The 16,261-nt window shown below is 40.8% G+C and overlaps 1 protein-coding gene across 1 annotated transcript; it reads left to right on the forward strand.

The window, feature by feature from the left end:
• The first annotated feature begins 897 nt into the window (after positions 1-897).
• Positions 898-16,049, forward strand: LOC113026372 (rhombotin-1-like). Its single transcript, XM_026175074.2, has 5 exons — positions 898-1,382; positions 2,972-3,185; positions 6,844-6,969; positions 7,308-7,416; positions 15,351-16,049. The coding sequence occupies exons 1-4, from the start codon at positions 1,361-1,363 to the stop codon at positions 7,411-7,413; spliced, it is 468 nt and encodes a 155-aa protein (XP_026030859.1). The 5' UTR covers positions 898-1,360; the 3' UTR covers positions 7,414-7,416; positions 15,351-16,049.
• The last annotated feature ends 212 nt before the right edge of the window (positions 16,050-16,261 follow it).

Raw genomic sequence — 16,261 nt, forward strand, 5'->3', positions numbered from 1 at the left:
CAAGCCCTAAACTCTTTAGTAGACACACCTTTGTTTTAATGTTTTTATGTCATACATGCTGATCATAGTCTCACGGGGACCCAAAGTATGATCATTACTTTTCTGGCATGGTCTATGCTTTTTGTGTTCTATTAACTTCTTAATTTTCCCACAAGGTCTTGCTGTATGTAATTGCTCTATTATGAAGCTTTCAGCTACTTTATTGCTCTTTTATAGGTTCCAATTTCCTGTCATATTCATGGAAGACTGAAGGTATAGACAAGCTTTTTTATGTGATCTATATTGGCATCGCCCCCACTAACCTACAATCTCTAAAGCATTACTAAAAATCTCCAGAAGAAATGATGTTGGGCTTTTAGCAGTTTAATCATGTTTTTATTCCATATTTCCCTGTTCAAGGCCATCTAAAATGATGTATTCATTTCGAAACCCGGAGTCAACGCATTAGGGTATCTTTTTAAGTATTTCCTGATTATGGCATCTGGAGATTTAATCACCTGTGTGGCTATTTCGTTTTGAAAACTGTATTACAGATACCTTTCATGGTATCTGTAATACAGTATAGTCTTAGTCCGAGCTAATCTATTACCTTTAAAAAACACCCCAAGTACATTAATAAAGGATGAACACGTTGAACAGGCGCGCGCCTGTGCACGTTCGCGCACAAAAAAGGCTCTGCATCTGTCGTGCTGAAAAGCCACAGCTTTGACTACAGGGCGCCCTGGAGATAATTGGTGTCCTTGGAGTTGAATAAGCTCATTTTAAAACACCTCAGGCCCGGGCTGTCCTGGTGTGTGACTGTGTATTGAATAATTGATTTGGAGAGGGAGGGGGCGGTTACTATCAGATCTGAACATAATGACTTTATATAATTAGCACGCAGCGTTAAAAAAAACATTTGACTCTGGGAGTTTTTTGCAGTGAGAGAGAGAGACAGAGAGAGGGGAGAGAGAGAGAGAGAGAGAGAGGAGGGGGGAGGCTCGTTGTGTGCAGGAGGGCTCATTTGAGGGGAACAGCCGCAGCCTGTGCAGATAGAGAAATACTTACGCACTGACATCAGCCAAGATAATGCTAAGCCACTGTTGATTTGGGGACATCTCTACTGCAGGGCAAGGTGATACTCCGAGAAGCTGTTTTCATCCATCCACGGGCTATTTTTACGCGCGAGGGAAAAGAGAGCGACTCCGCGGCTGTTTCTCTCGGCTCTCTCTTCGGGGACTATGAAGAGCGGAGCTGAAGTTTGAGCGACTCTAGGTTCAAACAGCGCGTCCAGGCCTCAGTGTTTGTTACCGCTCTTCCACGCAGGAGAGTAAAGGCTGGTATTTCTCCCACTGTTGGATTATTGCCGTTTACCTAAAGGATGGTGCTGGACAAGGAGGAGAGTGAGTACACGTTCCCTTGCTTAAACTGGTACTCAGTACTTCCACTTTAATGGGCACACCTGTGCAACACAATGCAACCCCAAGCAACTATTTTACCACATCAGGTCGATTTTGATGATGTTGACAGAATCATAAAGGCTTTAAACCAATAACATGCTTCAGGTTACTTATATATAAACGGAAACAACACATCTCCTACAATGTCATAAAACTAGAAATAGAGATAAATGTCCCACAGACTTCCCTAATGAAGTATATATATATATATATATATATATATATATATATATATATATATATATATATATATATATATATATATATATATATATATATATATTCTTGGATGTTCGTTGTCTCATCCTGGACTGTGGTGCTGACACTCACCAGTCCCCGGCCCCCTTCCTTCCGCTTAGCGTACAGCCTCAGGGTGCTGGATTTGGGGTGAAACCCTCCATGCATGGTAAGGAGCTTTCTTGTCTTTATGTCAGTGGCTTCTATCTCCTCCTTTGGCCAGCCTATTACCCCAGCAGGGTACCTGATCACGGGCAGGGCGTACGTGTTGATGGCCCGGATCTTGTTCTTACCATTCAGCTGACTCCTCAGGACTTGCCTGACCCTCTGCTGGGGTCTATCACACCAGGCAAGACCCCAGGTGCAGGCTGTGTAAAGATGCCCCAGAGACAATCCAGCACATAACAGCAGGGTGCAAGATGCTAGCAGGCAAGGCATACATGGAATGCCATAACCAAGTGGCCGGCATAGTGTACAGGAACATCTGTGCCAAGTATAACCTGGAAGTCCCGAGGTCAAAATGGGAGATGCCCCCAAGGGTGGTGGAGAATGACCGAGCTAAGATCCTGTGGGACTTCCAGATACAGACGGCCAAAATGGTGGTGGCTAACCAACCGGACATAGTGGTGGTAGACAAACAGAAGAAGACGGCCGTAGTGATCGATGTAGCGGTTCCGAATGACAGCAATATCAGGAAGAAGGAACACGAGAAGCTGGAGAAATACCAAGGGCTCAGAGAAGAGCTCGAGAGGATGTGGAGGGTGAAGGTAACGGTGGTCCCCGTGGTAATCGGAGCACTAGGTGCGGTGACTCCCAAGCTAGGCGAGTGGCTCCAGCAGATCCCGGGAACAACATCGGAGATCTCTGTCCAGAAGAGCGCAGTCCTGGGAACAGCTAAGATACTGCGCAGGACCCTCAAGCTCCCAGGCCTCTGGTAGAGGACCCGAGCTTGAAGGATAAACCGCCGGGTGTTTTATATATATATATATATATATATATATATATATATATATATATATATATATATATATATATATATATATATATATATATATATATATATATATATATATATATATATATATGCTTGCTCTATTATACTCTATTATATTGTTAATGTGCAACAATTAAAAAAATAGATTGCAGAAAAAGCCCTTATTGACATTCACTCTTTGTGTCTCATTCCTGACAGAAAACTAACACTGAATCTCCTCTGTCTGTCTCTGTGTCTGTCTCTGTGTCTGTCTCTGTGTCTGTCTCTGTGTCTGTCTGTTTCTTGGCCTTTTTCCTGCCAGGTGTGTCTCTTGTGTCCCTCCAGTCCAGAGAAAAGCCGAGGGGCTGCGCCGGCTGTAATGGGAAGATACGGGACCGCTTCATGCTTCAGGCGTTAGACAGATACTGGCATGAGGACTGTCTGAAGTGTGCCTGCTGTGACTGCCGCTTGGGCCGGCTGGGCTCCACACTCTACACCCGGGCCAACCTCATCCTTTGCCGCAGAGACTACCTGAGGTACGGCTCCCATATGTGAAATGTGAGCGTTTTTCTTAGAGAATGGTACTACGATATCAAAGTGAAGCAAGTGGCCCTCACAGGCAATCAAGTGTCCACAATCGCCAACACGTCAGTAAATAAATTAAATCTGTCCAAGCATCATTTGACAGTGTTTGGATGTGGTGTGCTTGAGAGGGAATGTTTTGAGTCACCATATTTTGACTCTGCGTTACAGTCTTGTGGAAAAATACTTGTTTGTTTTTCCCTGTGAAAGGGTTTATCCTGCAGGGTGACAGGGTTAACGGTTACATTATCCAAACATGGACTAGTTTTGAGGTTTATGGGTTCAAGAGCACAAATAAGAACATCAGCTGTCTGCAGTAAACTTGCACAGACATAAGCATCTTGTATGCAGCATAAGAAAGAAAAGGCAGAACAGTGAAGCTTGCACTTTGTAAATGTTTCCGTTGTCTCTTATAGTTCTTAACATGGGCTTTGATAATGGTTAATTTCGTCCTAAGAAGACATGTAGCTGGAGACATCAGTCTTTAAAGGGTGATATTAGCTGTGATTATGCTGTGGATATGAAGTTTTATCAAGTTTGTGTTGGTACTTCAGTAGAATGAACAGTTGATGCTTTTCAATTTCAATACACTTTTATTTAGATAGTGCCAAATCACAAACAACTCAATTTTTGTTATAAGTTAAAGACCCTTCAATGATAGAGAGAAAACCTCAACAATCAGACAACTCCCTATGAGTAAGCACTTGGCGACAGTGGGAAAGGAAAACTCCCTTTTAACAGGAAGAAACCTCTGGCAGAACCAGCTCAGGGAGGGTCGGCCATCTGCTGTGACTGGGCAGGGGTGAGGGGAGGGAGAGAAGAAAAAAAGAGAAGAGAAAAAGAGAATCAAAGAATAATAATAACTAATGATTTTATAAACTCATACAAAGTGGATAGTTTCATCAAGGAGCAGCACCACAGACTGCAGGTGTGAAAAATGAAGCCAAAGCAGGTGTTCATCTGGACTGAAAGCACTACATCCAGATGAACAGAATCAACTTTTTGGGATTATCTTACATGGATGACTAAGCATGCATCAAGACATGACACTGCTTAATTTTTTCCTCAATAAAAATTTTCCTAGTGAGTTCATGGTTTGATACGCTTGCCTTAAGTTCCCTTTATGTTCCCATGTTATTAATTTACCAAGTTCTTGCCCCAATTAGAGTAAAACTGACTATAAAGCAGGATCTCCTTCAGGGTTTGGCCACCTCATGATTACGGTGCACGGCCATCTGTACAATATCTGAAGTTATTCTGCACCTTTTGTGACTATGATTTGGTCCAGGATGACTATACAGGTAAGTATGTTTCAATGTACTTGGGGTTTAAATAGATTTCTACCTTAGCCTTTTTAAAACCATCAACCTTTTCTAAACAAACCTTGTCTGCATCAACGGGCTCCACTCAGAGTTATATGCCTCTGCTTTTTCTTGCCTAGAAATAATGATATCTGGTGTCAGGTCAGCAAGAGAACTCCTGATATCGCAGCCACATTGCTGAACTCATGTGTTAGTCTCATGTACAATCCAGCTGGATTTGGTTGGAGCTAAGTCGCTCATTAGCTGCACTGCACTTAGGAGACCAAAACCCCTTTTGACAGTTAAATTGGCTAGATTGCCTCCTGTTTTCCTCATCATTGCAAGGGTGCAGACCAAAGGCCTTTGAAGAGTGGGATTAAAACCATGTGATTTCTTTTAATTGGACCATTTGTAGAGAATTAGCATTGAGCTTCGTAGCCTCGTTAAGGAGCAGGAAAAAAACCCACCAGGTGCCTGACTCGAGCTCGTTAGATCAGAACATTCTGTTAATTAGGTCTCACTTTTGTTCTCACGTTGGTCACTCATTTGATGACGTTTTCCATTTGTAATCCAGGGCTGCTCAGTGCTTTTCTCCCTTATTACATGGATGACCTTTTTCCATAAGGGTTCCTCCAAAGCCCCCTTTTTCTATTTGGCCTCTAATGGAATATGGAAATCAGCAGCAGCCACTTGTCTTCGTGTGTGCCGGGCTCTTGGGGAGTTATTTGGTCATTCTGTTAGAGGTGAATAAGCGGTGAGGCCATCTGCAGCTGGCCAGCACAAAGCATTTATAGCAACACAGTTTGTTCTCAGGTGGTCTGAGGACAAGGTTCAAAAGTTGCCAGATAAATTTGGGGTTTCAGAAGAGAGTAATAAATTGACTTTCTTCTTAAAGCAACTGACATTTCATATAAATCGTGACATTTTCATATCAGTTAATCTCTATTTTGCTGCTCTCTATCAGCAGTAATGCATTAGTGATAGAGCTCATATCCAGTTTATGAAAACTCTCACATTTGATATTCTGAACGCTCACATATGTGAAGAAAAAAGATTAGTGCAGAAATAACAGATGTTTGAAGAGAATAGATGGAAAGTTGTAACCCTACCTTCACGCAGTGTTGGCAGAGCAACACTGTTAAAACAATGGAGTGTACTGACTTTTTTCCAGGCTTGCTAACTGTAGTGCTATACCTCTAACCTCTTAACATGCCTCAGATTGTTGCCGACCTATGTAGGGTTAGGGACATAGTTTAGGTTCTGAATTTATGGGACATTTACCAAATGAAAAACATTTAAGAGAAAAACTGTAATGTCAGAACATATCAGACGTTGTTGGAGACATTTTATAGTATAATCAGCTGTTGATGAGCTAACCAGATTTTAAAAATGAACCTTTAATGCTGAACTATTGTAAATAAATGGAGGAAATGGAGAAAGAACATATCATAGGCTAAGAGGTATTCAGTGTATTGCTAATACTGATCACTGATCACAGCAGATATCTGTCCAACCCGGATGCTGGAGGTGTCTTCCGAATAAAAGAGTTTTTCCTTCCCACTATCACCAAGTGCTGCTAATAGGGGGTCGTGTGACTGTTGGGGTTTTCATGCAATTTTTACTACGCAACATAAAGAGCTTTGAGGTGATTATTTGTTGTGATATAGCTAAAACTGATTTTAACTGACTTACTGGAGTTTGTGTGATGCATTACAAACCCTGTGGTTTTCTCATTATCTGTCCACATGGGGTGTCTGGACTAATTTTGGCAACAAAGCTGAAACAATTAATCATACATGCCATTTGACAAGTAAAAACATGAAACGTTTTCTGCAGAAATTCAAGCTTTTCTTGCCTTTCGCTCACATTCCAGCTTTTTGACTGTCGAGTCTGCAGATTGGTTGATAATAAACTTAATGGTTAGTTGCAGCCATAGCTTAATGACACAGCTCCAGATCTTATTATGAGAAGCTCATACTATCATCTCCTCATAATTACTACTAGAGGCGCGATTTGAATGGTTTTTCACACTTGGCTGCACTTATATGTATATAATGTGGGCTCTGCATTAGGGGGAGTGGAAACAGCCATCAATAATCAGGAAACGCAGTGCGGTTCACCGCTATAAATCAGTAATTGAAGTGATTATTTGCGAACGGTGCTCGAGCATCATCTGTGATGCTCTCTGGGACACACAGGCTACCTTTTGTCCTCTAGTTCAGTGTTTTTTTTCCTTCTGCAGCTCCTGGCTGAAATGTATCTGTGTTTGTCCAGATTACAGGCCTGTTTGTTGCCCTCTCTCCCTCTGCAGGCTCTTTGGGGTGACGGGGAACTGTGCAGCCTGCAGTAAGCTGATCCCTGCCTTTGAGATGGTGATGAGAGCCAGAGACAACGTCTACCATTTAGACTGCTTTGCCTGTCAGCTCTGCCGCCAGAGGTAAGATTAGGGTAGCAATTAGCCAGGGAGATCAAATTCAGTTGACTTATCTCGGAGATGTACTGGTGAGCTCACTGGTCATTAAGAGCATATTAGCAGTGCACCGTAATCACAATGCAATGAAATCCCCTTCACTTGAAAAACTTCAAGGGGTTAAAGACTTTGTATATCACTCAGACAGTTAATCAGGCAGCAGTCATGCAAGATTAAATTTCTAAGCATCATTGCTACAGATGTATGCTGAAAATATGCCTGAAATGCTCCTCTGGGACCTCATCATTCATTTCGGCTGTAGCAAGAACCAAGACCCAGTTCCATATTTTGATTTCTCTCTGCAGATTTTGCGTGGGAGACAAGTTTTTCCTCAAGAACAACATGATCCTGTGCCAGCTGGACTATGAGGGGGGCCATCTTAATGGCAGCACCGAGAGGCAGCCTCAGTAAGAGGTAATATTCTGATGACGGTGAATTACAGCTCCAGACACACGGTCTGACAGTTTGAACTAAACCATGCACTTAAATAATAGGAAGGTATACAAGTGAGCGCCCAGGATCATCCCAAATATGTCCACATGCAGACACGAGAGTCCCTAACAAGACGTTGCGAATTTAAAATTCCTGCAGAGAAAAGTTTAGTGTGTTTTCCACATTATGTGACATTCAGGCATAAATGTGGGAATCTCTTAGCCACATATTAATCAGACTGAATATTTTACAGACTTTGCACAAGGTTTTACCGCTTGACAGGCATCTTAAGCATCTGCATTTTAGACCTGAACTTTTCCAGTACTTAACAGACATGTGAAAATTTGGACCTCACTTTAACCTCACTTAAACATGCAAGCCTCCCCATATTAAGTCTTTGTGTGGTTAGATTGCGCTGATTTAAATAGTAAATAGTAAATGGATTGCTTCTTATGCACTGATCGGGCATAACGTTATGACCACCTGCCTAATATTGTGCTGGACCTGTCAAGGCCGTAAAGGTGTGCTGTGGTATCTGGCACCATGACGCTAGCACAGAGCCTTTAAGTCCTGTAAGTTGCAAGCAGACTTGTTTGTCCGGCACGTCCCACAGATGCACATGGACACCAGCATCCACGTGATGTTGCTTTGTGATCCAGTTTTTATACTCAGGTGCCCATTGTTAGTGCTTTCAGTGGAGGACAGGGGTCTCTTTGGATATGACTGTGGCTATCCCATACATAACAAACTGTGATGCACTGTGTATTCTGACACCTTTCTACCAGCAGCATTAACCTTTTCAGCAGTTTGAGCCACAGTTGCTTGTCTGTTTGATCGGCCCACACGTGCAGCCTTCAATCCTCCTATGTATCAGTGTGCTTTGGCCTCCCGTGTCCCTGTTGCTAGTTTACCACTGTTTCTTCCTTGGAACACCTTTGATAGATACTGACCACTACAGGCTGAGAACACCCCACAAGAGCTGCAGTTTTGGAGATGCTCTGAACCAGTCACATAGCCATCACAATCTGAAGCTTGTCTAACTTGCTCAAATTGTTACTCTTGCCCATTTTTCCTGCTTCTAACACATCAGCTTTGAGGAGAAAATGTTCACTTGCTCTCTAATATATATCCCGCCCACTAACTGGTGCCATGATGGAGAGATACTCAGTGCTATTCACTTCACCTGTCTGTGGTCATAATGTTATGCCTGATTGGTGTATAGGGCTTTTCTACTCTACTTGAACACTCAGAGTGCTTTGTACTATATGTCTCATTCAACCTGGCATGCAGACTGAAACAGGTCTTAAAAAATGGTCTGAAATTCATTTGTGAAACCAGCTTTGGTAGCACCTGTCCTATCTAAATGAATGGTGGGAGAGCCGTAACTTTTATTTCAGCTGTTACCATCTTGTAGTGAAGCAACAGTCAAATGTGATTTGAAACAAACCTAAATTTCAACCCTTTGGTGTGTTTGCCTCAAAAAATCATTTTCAACCCCAATATTTAAATTTGCTATGCATGCATGTTACTTGGCTTTATAGATGGCTCAATCAAAAATCAATCCTTATGATCAACATCTCTGGCTGCAGTAATACTTAATACTGATCTACTGTGTGAATATGTCAGTGTAACATCTGACATAGGGAGGCCGGTATCTTTGCAGTAATACATTTCTTCTGTATATTTCCGTTCAGAAAAATTGTAATTGTGTGAAATTTCAGAATTTCCTTTCACGATTATTTTGCAAACATTCTGGCCCAAGTAAATCTCCAAAAAGTTGATTCTGTTCATCTGGACGTGGCGTTTTGTGGGAGAAACGTTTCGTCACTCATCCAAGTGACTTCTTCAGTCTCAGCTGACTGCAGGTTTCATCTTATAAACAGTACATTTGCATAATGACTGAAACCAGCCCAGTGAAGGAACAATGGGCTGGGAGGTCAGTTCCTTAATCTTACATGAAAAGGGAAAGACCATCTGTGAATCGAGGAGGGGGCCTAAGGGTACATCTTTCGCCATCATACAATGCTGTGATTGCAGCCATTCCCTAACTGTCTGTGAACGGTACTCATGGCCATTGATCAGTGGGCTTTGATCAGTGGGTTTTGGTCAGTGGTTGTTGATCAATGGTCATGAGAATTTGCATAATTAAGATTAAGGAACTGACCTCCCAGCCCATTGTTCCTTCACTGGGCTGGTTTCAGTCATTATGCAAATGTACTGTTTATAAGATGAAACCTGCAGTCAGCTGAGACTGAAGAAGTCACTTGGATGAGTGACGAAACGTTTCTCCCACAAAACGCTACGTCCAGATGAACAGAATCAACTTTTTGGACACTGACTATCCACTATATCAAAGTATAAATCAGTATAGGCATGTAAAGCTTTAGTGTGGTTCTGAGTACGGCTTTTTCTTTGAAGTAACTGATTAATAATTCTCTGCTTGATATTGGTCCCCAAAGGATATCTTCTTGGCTACTTTAGGAAGATTAATATGTTTGCTTTTATGAAATTTATCAGTAGTAAAACTAAGGGAGTGCGCTGTGCTTAAAGAAATATGAGCTTCCAGATCACTTTTTGTGATTCACACAGAATTAATTAGTACAGTGTGTACTTTGCAATGTGCTAAGCAAGGCTCAAGGGTCTTAAGCAAAGCGAAAATGTTTATTCCAGCCATTAAAACGCTGGATAAAGCTTCCAACATTGCAAGTATTTCTCCCTCACTGTCAGATATACTGTCCAGTGCTGTAATAATGGGAGCGTTACAATGGGACAACATATTCATTGTGGTTGGAGATGTTCTCTGCACTGCAACCCTGTAACTCCACTTAAACTCGTGTATTCTTGCTTGTTATTAGAGAGAATTTAAGCTTTACATACATGACAAAATGACCCATCGCTGCTGTTCTGGTTCTAGTCGTGGGGGGACTGAAGCCTATCCCAACTACAATAGGACGAGAGGCGGGGTACACACTGTACAGGTTGTCAGTCTTCGCACCCACATCTACACCTATGGGCAATTTAGAATCACCAATTAACCTAACATGTCTTTGGACTGTGGGAGGAAGCCGGAGTACCCGGAAAGAACCCATACAAACACGGGGAACTCCACACAGAAAGACTCCAGCCAGATGGTGGGGTCAAGTCAAGACCTTCTTGCTGTGAGGCAACAGTTCTAAACACCGTGCTGCCAGAGAATAATCATAATAATTCTGTCCTTATCTGTAGAACTCTTTATAAAGTTGTTAACTGTAGTCACATAAATCCTGTGGAACTACATCCTGGGCTCTGCCTTTTGTAAACCCCTAGATGGGCATGTGAGCGGTGTTGGGCTATGAGTGCAAAGGGTTTGAGGAAAGCTGAAAGCAGGCAATCCACAAATATGAAGTTTTCAAGGTCAGAAACATTCCCAAAAGCCACCAGCGGCCCAACATATCATTATGATACTAATTGTACTACTACAGCAGTAAAATACACACCATCGCCCTGCACGATTGGACACTGGAAGCTGAGAGTTACTTGTGAATGATTTCTGATCTTCCAGTTAATGTTGAAAAATCTTGCAGATATCATTTGTTTTCAAAAAAGAAACATCTTTATGTATTCAGGGACATAAACACCAGAGTATTCAAGGTTTTAGGCAAGTATATTGTTAACTCAGGTTAAAAATGAGGTAACTTTATTACAAATGCAGACAGATGTTTGTCATATGCTGCATGTTTTGCTTGGAGCTCTCTAAAATGGGAGTCTACTTTAGATATGTGGCCCCAACCCTGTAATTTTGATAAAATGGATACAGTGAAAGCTTTTTGGCTTCGTAAGGTTGTAACTCTTTATAAATGTTCTCTCGAGATCCAAGTAGCTTTGTTGATGTAGGATGTTTTTTTTTAATCTTTTTCCTTTTTGAGTTTTCATGAATGTGACCACTGGACGACTGCACATGTGTGTTTTTCCACCTTCAAGCAGCTGATTAACATGTAGATTAAAAAAAGCATAAAAATAATAATAAAAAAAAACACTACAAAGAACATTTTATTGTGAAAAATAATAAAGATAAAAACATGTTTGTGTTCCACTGAACACAAACTTGGAAATAAAATTGTGCTTTGTTGTGAGAAAACAACCTTTGGTGAAAGTAAAGCAGAAGTAAATAAAGTATAGAGAGCAGGTAAATTCATCTACACTCCAGTTGGGAGAATTAAATATTAATTATTCTCCTGAGTTTTTTAAAACAAGTGTTAAAGTTTTTAGGTTACATTTCTGTGAGTTGCTTTCAATGCAGTGCAGTTGTTGTTATAGTTACTGAACAGCACACGTTGCTCAGAACATTATTTGAAATACAAATTTTATGTAAAAACTAGAGATGGACCGATCCGATATTACGTATCGGTATCGGTCCGATACTGACCTAAATTACTGGATCGGATATCGGAGAAAAATAAAAAATGTAATCCGATCCATTAAATATCACGAAAGCACCTCGCAAAACTTGCAACACGCCGTAACTCACCTCAGAACGTTAGCAGTCGGAGCAGTATGCATCACGTGATAGAGCAGCTGTGGCATGCCGGACCTGTCGGTGGTCTGGATAGCATGTGGAGCTTCGCTAGCAACCCGGCATTTCATCTCCGACAAAGTTATCCCCGAGAGAAGTAAAGCAAGTGTGTAAGTCCATCTCTGAATGTTTGTAAAGCATTCCCACGTTAAGCTTAACAAGCGACTGCCTCTCGCTCTCCGGCTGCTACTTCAATCATGAAACTGCTTAAATGATCAGCTGATCGGCTTTTATGTCGCGAGTCCGTCTCTCTTGTTTGTTTTTGGCCCACTTTGCACCAGAAAGAGGAAACCAGCGGCTGAACAACAGCAGCACGTTTAAGCTTGATAAGCTGTTGTTAGAATTTATTTAATATTAGTTTCTACTCGAGGATCTTTTTCTACGTAGCTGACGCTGGTAACTGTGCAGGGGCGGATCTAGCAAAGTTTAGCCAGGGGGGCCGATAGGGCATGAACAGGGAAAAGGGGGCACAAAGACATACTTTTCTTTCTTATTCTCATTTAAAATGTCGAGCTTTTAATAAATAATTATCTGATACCCAAAGTTTTAATTTGATGTAAAATGAATAGAAGTCAATTACTGTATATAGTGACTATTAAGTCTAATATATACCCTAGTAAGCTATAGTACTTTTTTCTTTGGGAAGGTACCATCTGTGCAGTCTGCAATTTTGTTGAAGAAAGATGTTGAATCTATTTAATATTTCTTGAAAAATAATTGATTTCTGTGCATTTTTTTTCACACTGCATCAAATTAAGGTTAATTACGTCGATTAAGCATCATGAGGTGGCGCGTGAGGGGTGGTTCCTTATTTTTTATTTATTTATTTTTGTTGTTGCTGGGAGTTGGAACCCTATTAGTTAGGTTGCTTAATATTTACGCTAAGTACTCTTTAAAATACCAGAATAGGGAGGATGGTGTAGGTCTAAGTTTATTAGATTGATCAGTATTGCTGAACTATGAAATATTTTTTTTGTATACAGGTATAACAGAATAGCTTTAGTGTAGTTGTTGTTTTAAACTTGAGTATGAACTTGCAGACTTGCAAAATGCAGCAAGATATTTTAAAAAACAGTTTTGTTGATTAAAAAAACACTATATCGGATTCATATCGGTATCGGCAGATATCCAAATTTATGATATCGGTATCGGTATCGGACATAAAAAAGTGGTATCGTGCCATCTCTAGTAAAAACACAAACTTCTGTGGCTTCTGTGAGCAAATACAGGATTGCATTCATCATAGAACTGCAGCATGTTTTTGTTTATGGCTATGGAAAAAACAGTGCACTGATCTCTGACCATCAGAGGCCTTTAATACAAAGCAGGATTTCATCTTATCTGGGTAACCCTCGGTTATCTGCACTAAAAAGTTCACTTCTTAATAGGGTACTGGGTGGGTACTGGGACTGAGGTCGCGTTCTAGATTACAGATCAGCAGCTATGAAATCCCTGCCTACAAAACAATCATAGCATCACTATTCCTGGAGGATCCCTCTGACCTCTGAGCACAGATAGAAGGTTTTCATTAGCATCTAATGTCTTCGTGTTTCCCTGTTGATCAGTAAGAAATATAAATTCTTATCTTTTCAAGTTGGCAACAAACAAATTTTTTTTTTTTTCATGGATAGATGATCCTAGTCTCGGTGACCAAAATGCTTAAAGTGCAAACGCACATCCAAACAGCACTTTTAAAGCTAGACTGCTGCACACTGCTTTTCCTCTCGTACCACTCATGTTGTTGACAGTAGTATGAGACAGTCAGCATTATCAATACAACCTCTTCATATTTTTCTCACAATTTGTAAAATTAGCTACTTTGTTGCCAGTGCACTTATCCATAATTATAACATAAACTCTTTCATGTGAGCGTCCAAGGGGAACCCTTGGCTAATTTAATGAGTTAATAGCCTACTTCGTGTGACCGCTTATCCAATTTTCTAGGAGGTGTCTTCCTGTTAAAAGGGAGTTTTTCCTTCCCACTGTCACCAAGTGCTTATTCATAGGGGGGACATCTGGTTGTTGAGGTTTTCTCTGTATTATTGTGGGGTCTTTACTGTATAATATAAAATTGACTATTGTGATATGAATTGAATTGAATTGAATTGAATTGAATTGAATTGAATTGAATTGAATTGAAGATAAAAGCATAAAAACCTGTGTAGGTTTAAAAAGCCTTAAGGGAGAGAAAATGGCAAAATAAAATGAGTCTATTTTTTAATTTGAATGCATAGAGGCAATTAATCTCAGGTCAGCAGGCAGCCTGTTCCAAAGAACAGAACAACTGGAAGCATCTTCAGAATACTTTGATGTGATTCTAGGAACATTTAAAAGTTCTCCACCTGATGACCTGAGAGGTCTGACTGGGTTGTAAACAGTGAACAAGTGAGAGCTGTACCAGGGGGACAGACCATTGAGACCTGTGTGAACTAATAGTAGGACTGAAACTCTGTGAATCACTGTTGAGCTTCAGCTCACTGATGACTTTAGCGTGACCATTTCTGTGGATCTAAATCCTGATTGGTACTTATCACAAACACTTCAAGTTGAATTCTCCATTTAGTTGTTTGCAAAGTATGTTTTCAAATATTCTGCTGAGGAAAGAAAGATTAGAAATAGGTCTGTAATTATGAATTACCAATTACTAAGTCATTTTTCTTGAGCGGCAGTGTGATTACAGCACATTTGTGAGAAATATGGAAAGTGCAGGTCTGCAGAGAGCTGCTGATAATATTTACTAAAGGATTTGTAAAACAGTGATATACTGATTTGAATAGTTTGGTGTGAATGGGTTCAAGTAAAGAGGTGCAAGCTTTTAACTGATGAATCATTTCTTCGAGATCTTAGAAGTCTAAAAAGCAGCAGGGAAACAAAACAGGAAAAGGGCAGGCTGAACAGTCAAAGACAGGTGAAAGATAACAAGGGCAGGGGAAACAGACGCAAAGGATGGAAAAGAAAGATGAAGTGAAGCCACAAGAAAAGCAATTACCAAAATAAAACAGGAAGTGGAAAGACAGAAGACAAGAAAACTAATACAGGCAAATCAAACAAGTAGGACGACACTGTAATAAATAAAAGAGAATTAAACGCTTATGAGGCCAAAACTATCATCGGCAGCAACAGCTTTGTTAAACTTTCATATTCGTGTTCATTATGAGAGCTGAGCATGAAATAAATTATGTATTTAGCATGTTTTTACCTGTTGAAAGTACCCTTGTAGCCCACAGTGTATTGTTCATAATACAAAACCATTGTTTTGCTATTACACTGCAGTTACTGGATACATGAAGCTGATGATATTGTTTCTTGTGAAGCCCCCAGACCCCACTCTGACATATTTGATGTTTTCCATCTCTCTCTGCAGATCAGAGAAAGGACCACTGTGAGCCAGCTGGACTACGAAACTCACAGCAGCACACACCTCATCAGCTTCTTGTTTCAGACTGAACTGTATGGAAAAAAAGAAAAAAAAAGAAAAAAAACATTGATTGAACACATTTCCAGCAGCCCAACTTTGAACTCTTTATTCCAGAGCTGCGTGACTATTTCCCTTAAAGCTGACAGTTCTGATCAGATGGACTTGAGATCGACTGGGGAGTGAAAACGGGGTAGTGAAACTATCAGAAGATATTTTCCAGAGGACCTAATGTGGACGGTGAACAGAAAAAGAGTGAACTAGTGTTTGCAAATAATTCATAGTCTACTTCACCAAATGTGAAACACTAGATGGATGGAAAGAAGTCAGCCAGGCCACACATAGCACCAACCAAGTCATCCATCAAAGAAAAATACAAAGTTCCCTCTGATTGTCAGATCGCTCTGGCAGTCACTGAAGTGTCTTTTGTGGTGAACCCCACCCAGCTGGCTCGAAGGAAGCCCCGAAACAAACGGAAACTTTAGCAAAGATTGTTTGGCTCTGTTCAGCAACTGAGGAGTACCAGCTCCATCTCCCCGCCTCTCCTCTCTGAAGCCTCGAATGGGACTTCGAGCCCACTCTAGTTTTGTTCTCATTCTGCTCGCAAGCTGTTGTTTTCTTGACTAATTAAACTGGATTTGAATTTCACTTTGTGTGCTCATGGTTTTTTGTTTTTTTGTATGTACTGAGATTGCCAGTAATGGGTGGGAAAAGACATGTCGCCAGAGGGAACTAGAAAAATTTGCATTTCCTGCGAAAATGCAGTGTGGATGCTTAAAGCTGAAGCTGTATGCAAAAAGTAGCTGAAAAAGCTGAAAAGTTGCAGAAATTGTAAAAACTTTGCAGAAGCAAAAGAAGTT

This window comes from Astatotilapia calliptera, chromosome 7 (assembly GCF_964374335.1).
Source record: "Astatotilapia calliptera chromosome 7, fAstCal68.1, whole genome shotgun sequence".
Taxonomy (NCBI): Eukaryota; Metazoa; Chordata; class Actinopteri; order Cichliformes; family Cichlidae; genus Astatotilapia; species Astatotilapia calliptera.